Below are 5,242 nucleotides of genomic sequence, written 5' to 3'. Positions count from 1 at the left end.
ATCCCGAGATAGGCTGGATTCCAGCATCAATCAGCGGGCAGCCACTGTCTCTCGCGGGCGCTCTCAGACGGTGCAAGAGCAGGAGAGAATGGCGACTAATAACGTACGTGATAGAACGTCATAGAGACCCTGAACCAGTCCTAGCACTTGGATCTCTCCCTCGATCAGTGGGCACAGCAACTTTGGATCAATTTACCATCAGGCTGGGTGAACATGCTCCCGGCAACGTATCACGCTCAGCTGGTAGATGCCAGGAGTAACCAATTGCACGGTATTTGCCAACCCCTCTGAGGTATTCAATATGATCGAGGCGCATCTTCTCTGTACTCAGAGCTGAGGTGCTATTGATGTAGCTTCTTCCAAAACCATTGGGATCCTTTTGCGTAAGGATCTGGCTTCTCGGAATCGGTTGCTACTTCTGTATGTGGTGGTCAGATTATTCTACCCTGGAGCGACGAGAGGACCGACTTACTGTCCAGCCTATTAGCAAGACCACGCCTTAGGGTATAGATCATAATAATTCCGGGATATTCAGCATTGGTAACAACTTTCCGGAATATGCGGCAAAAACTCTCTCGCGTCCATGCACGCTTCGAGATCCCAGCAAATCTGGTGACTTGGCGTAATACAGGTTCCTCTGCCACGTATGGCTTCCACAAAAGTGGAACAGGCTCGTTATTATCTGGATTCTAGCTTTTCAGAGTCTGCAACGAATCGAGGTGCAGAAAAGCCTCATCCTGCACCGCTATCTCCAAAAGCCATGGTACGGGATTGAATCGCAACTTGCCGTGCTCTCTCATCGCGATAATCCAGGGTCTAGAGCAGGCGTTTGGTAATCCGTTTCAAAATAGGATCAGGGATTTTGATGCTCCTGAAGAGGCAGAAATCCTTCATATAATCTGCTATGGGTTCCATGACCAGGTACACCCAACGTTTATAGACGAAATGATTGATAAGACGAGAGACATGCCGGTAGCCATGATGTTTTACATCACCTTTGCTGGGGCGTTTCAAGGTCTCTACCGCGAGGATATCACGATCACCTCCGTAACAATATTCACTAAGAACCTTTATCGTCTGGTATGATTGGTCTCTATCGGCGCGATACGATTATCGAATCCGCGTAACAAACTCACACTTGATCTTTAATTAACCAGACTGTGAAATAACGTACTCCACAAACGAGTCGGCCACACAAGTGGGCCGGCCACCTCATCAGAATTTCTCGCGTTTTATTGCCTTACCAACTTCAACCACCAACCATGCCTCCAAAAAGGCGTCAAAATTCAAGAGAATTAGCAGAGAAAGAGGGGCGGATCACACTAGCTATTTCTGCTTTAAAAAAGCAAGAGATTCGCAATATTCGCGAAGCGGCACGTCTTTATAATATTCCTCGCACAACACTACAAGATCGACTACGCGGTATCTCTACACGCTCAGAAACACGCGCCAACAACCATAAAATGACTCAAAATGAAGAGGAATCGCTTGTACAGTGGATTCTATCGCTAGATCGACGTGGAGCGGGTCCCCGACCGTCTACTATACGAGAAATGGCCAATATTCTTCTTGCTCAGCGCGGTACTACACCTATCCAAACAGTCGGAGAGAACTGGGCCTCCAACTTCATTAAACGACATGATGAAGTAAAATCTCGCTATACTCGACGCTACGATTACCAACGTGCTAAATGCGAAGATCCTAAGGCTATAAAAGAGTGGTTTGACCGCGTACAAATCACTATAATGCAACATGGGATTGCAATGGAGGATATCTATAATTTTGACGAGACTGGCTTCGCTATGGGCTTAGTAGCTACTGCTAAAGTAGTTACTAGAGCTGATTACTACGGAAAAGCACCTCTTGTACAGCCAGGTAATCGGGAATGGGTTACCTCGATCGAATGTATCAATTCTACTGGATGGGCGCTTCCGCCATGCATTATCTTCAAAGGGAAGGTCCATATAGGAGGTTGGTTTGAGAATTCAGCCTCTATATGCGATTGGCGACTTGAAGTTAGTCCTAATGGCTGGACTACTGATGAAATCGGACTTCGCTGGCTTCAAAAGCACTTTATTCCCCATACTACTAGCCGTACAACTGGGAAATATCGTCTTCTCGTTCTTGATGGCCATGGTAGTCATCTTACGCCTCAATTCGACAAATTATGCAGTGAGAATGATATTATTACTATCTGCATGCCTGCTCATTCTTCCCACAAGCTACAGCCTTTAGATATAGGCTGTTTTGCACCGCTAAAAGGCGCGTATGGTGGCTTAGTGGAAATGAAGATGCGTACAGGCGTCAACCACATCGATAAATTCGACTTTTTAGAGGCATTTCCTATAGCCCGCGATATTGCTTTTAAAGCAGTCTATTCGGAATAGCTTCGCAGCAGCTGGATTAGTTCCATTCAATCCAGAGAGGGTGCTTAGTGAGCTAGGTGTTCAACTAAAGACCCCTACACCACCAGGTAGTCGGTCAACCAATTCAGCGCCTAAAACACTATACAACACACAGCAGCTAGAAAAGCAGGCATCTACAGTGAGAAAACTGCTTAGGGAACGTTCTCAGAGCCCTATTCCGTCATTAGAAGCGCGATTAAATAAGCTTATAAAAGGTCATGAATTAACTTACACCTTAATGAGCTTGTTCTTGCGCGAGAAGAAATACGTACTTTACGCGTTTCTAATGAGAAGCAGGTTCAAAAGCGGAGACGCTCTACTAAGCAACTTACTATACCAGAGAGCTGCACTATCCAGGAGGGCCAGGAGCGATTCCAACGCGAGAATGAGGCTCAGGAAGCTCAGAATACTATCCCTATAGATCCAGCGCTTCCTACAGTTGGGCCACGCGTACGAGCTCCACCGCAGTGTTCTAATTGCCATATTCGGGGACATACTAGATTTAGTTGTCCTAATCCACGTAGTAATTAGAATTCATATAAAAATGCAATTGTGTGGTTGAAAAAAAGCTATAGTATTTAGCCCATGGGCAGGAATCTGCGGGAGGTGGCCGGCCCACTTGTGTGGCCGACACGTTTGTGAAATACGTTATCGACCACATCAGAGTTCTTTTATGTCAGACGGCTAAGAAGGATGCCTTATTCTTTAGGCAGCAATTCCTTATACTGATTCCCGCAGTCTCCATTCTTTTCTATCTGCTCCCTGCTATGCATTCATTTCTATGCATTCCATCCCTATTCATTCCATTCTATTCACTCTATTTCATTCTATTCTATTCTACCCCTCTTTCTATGTCTAAACCATAGGACTCTAGGCCATCAAGACTGCATTCTAAATATGGCCTAATTTACCCAGCAAGCTCAGTTCTTCAACTGCATTCAACATTCAGTTCATTTTATCTATCTTTTATTTTTCGTCTACTTTTCTATGCAATTCCCATACAAATCTGAGATCTAACTAAGGTGGAATTTATAGATTCCCTTAGGCTAGCAATATCGAACTTCAACAGTTCAATCCAAACTTCACCAGTTCAACATTTTATAATCGGATATCTGTCGTTCAGCAACTGTCCGACAAATTCATGCCCAAATAGTCCTCGTGGTCTGTCCGCCATGGTTCATGGGTACTTGAATGGACCAAAAGGAAGAAGTCAATTTGAAGATTGAATTAATCTCTTCTAGCAAGTTCACAAGTACGCTACAATACTAGACAATCATATTTCAGACTCTTCACTAGATGCATTGTTGGAAGATAGCAAAGGCTACATTTCCCCCCTACCCGTAAAACACAAACAACAGAACCATCAAAGTGTGCAAGCATAAATAAAGCCTTGGGCCGCAGTCTAGCATTCAAACTCAACTTTGCACTGAGAAGAAGCGGTGATTCCAATACCGTAGAAATCAGTGCCACTAGTGGGCTCTTCGCCGTCAATATGGGTTTGATCGCCGTAAGAACCGTGGCATTCCCTGCGAAGAAATCAGTGTTTTCGATTCGATATTCACATCCAAAGATTGGGAACACACGTAAATGTATTGATGTTACAACTAGCGGCCCACGCAAAACTGGCCTCTAGCCCATCTCCGTCAATCCAAGCAAAGTCGGTGCAGGCGCCCGGGCAGTCATCATCACAGTTCATTTCGCCGATTTGGTCGCCATTCGCGTTGAATAGTTCAACACCGTTCCATGCAGCCAGGGGCCCTTCGACCATAACCGAATTGTCTCTCATCCAGCCGACAGCAGAGCATGTGGCTGCCATGGTGGTTGAAAGGCATGTGGCCACGAATAGCGCAGGAAGGATAATTTTGGACATATTGGTCACAGGTGAAGGGGTATGCTGTACGACAGGATCCAATGATCGACACCGATGGCAATGGAACAACTGGAAAACTGCGAGTCATCGCTCCTTAAATACCATTTTTTGGGCCGTTGAACTTATGGGTATCGAAATATGCTACCGGTTTGCTAAGGCCTCTTTGATCCTTCTGTGGTTGTACATAGGTCCCCGGAGGAAGATTATGCGGCTGTGTGACGAATGCTGGGGCAGATCTACAGAGTAGGGAGTAAACCCTCATGAACCCAAGGCATAATTCACCTGGCCCTATTTCCTTTACGGGCGCTACAGGGAATGGGATCGACAGGGGCAAGAGGGGCAAGCGCGCAGGGGCTGGGGTGGAAAGCGTGAAGGACGTTGATAGGACTATACAATTGCGCTTTGTGGGGCGCTACTACAGTCTCCAGAATATATCATTCCGGACATTTTCGGTTGTCAACCCTAGCAATGCCCGGAAAATTGCTATGGTTCTCCCCCATCGCATTCTTATATTAAATCTGGATACTGTTTATTAGATTAGAAATTCGAGAATGGCCAGTCTAAAACATTTAAATAGTTTGAATACATAATTAGTTTAGAATTCAGACTCTAGGTAAGCTGCTGCCCGACCCTACGGACTGCAAGTTCGTTCTGCCACCGCACACCGCCTTGCGCTAACTCTCTTAGCTACGGCGGCTAAACGAATTCCCCTATTTGTTGACACTTGACCGCTGCCTGATTTCCTGTTCCTTAGCTATTCCTATCGAACTCTGGGGCAGTTCAGGGTAGCAAAGTGGAATTCTTAATCAACTGACTTTATGATCAGATATGTCTCACTGAATACTTAGATCACTATGGGAGACGCATAGAAACCTAAGGAAGGAGTAAAGGAATAGTCAAAGATAGATCATTAATAAGCTAAAGATAGATAGGGATATGTCTCTAATATGGCTGAATTATCTGACCA

The 5,242-nt window shown here is 45.4% G+C and overlaps 1 protein-coding gene across 1 annotated transcript; it reads right to left on the bottom strand.

Annotated features, from left to right (window-relative positions):
* Positions 1 to 3,692: 3,692 nt before the first annotated feature.
* BDV59DRAFT_211494 (uncharacterized protein) lies at positions 3,693 to 4,275 on the bottom strand (the record flags this gene model as incomplete). Its single annotated transcript, XM_073695812.1, has 2 exons — positions 3,693 to 3,931; positions 3,989 to 4,275. The coding sequence occupies 2 exons, from the start codon at positions 4,273 to 4,275 to the stop codon at positions 3,808 to 3,810; spliced, it is 411 nt and encodes a 136-aa protein (XP_073542889.1). The 3' UTR covers positions 3,693 to 3,807.
* Between the last annotated feature and the right edge of the window lie 967 nt (positions 4,276 to 5,242).

This window comes from Aspergillus ambiguus (genome assembly GCF_047715705.1).
Source record: "Aspergillus ambiguus strain CBS 117.58 unplaced genomic scaffold BDV59scaffold_63, whole genome shotgun sequence".
Classification (NCBI taxonomy): domain Eukaryota; kingdom Fungi; phylum Ascomycota; class Eurotiomycetes; order Eurotiales; family Aspergillaceae; genus Aspergillus; species Aspergillus ambiguus.
Note: the sequence above shows the minus strand (reverse complement) of the source record. Positions and strands in the feature narration are given on the sequence as shown.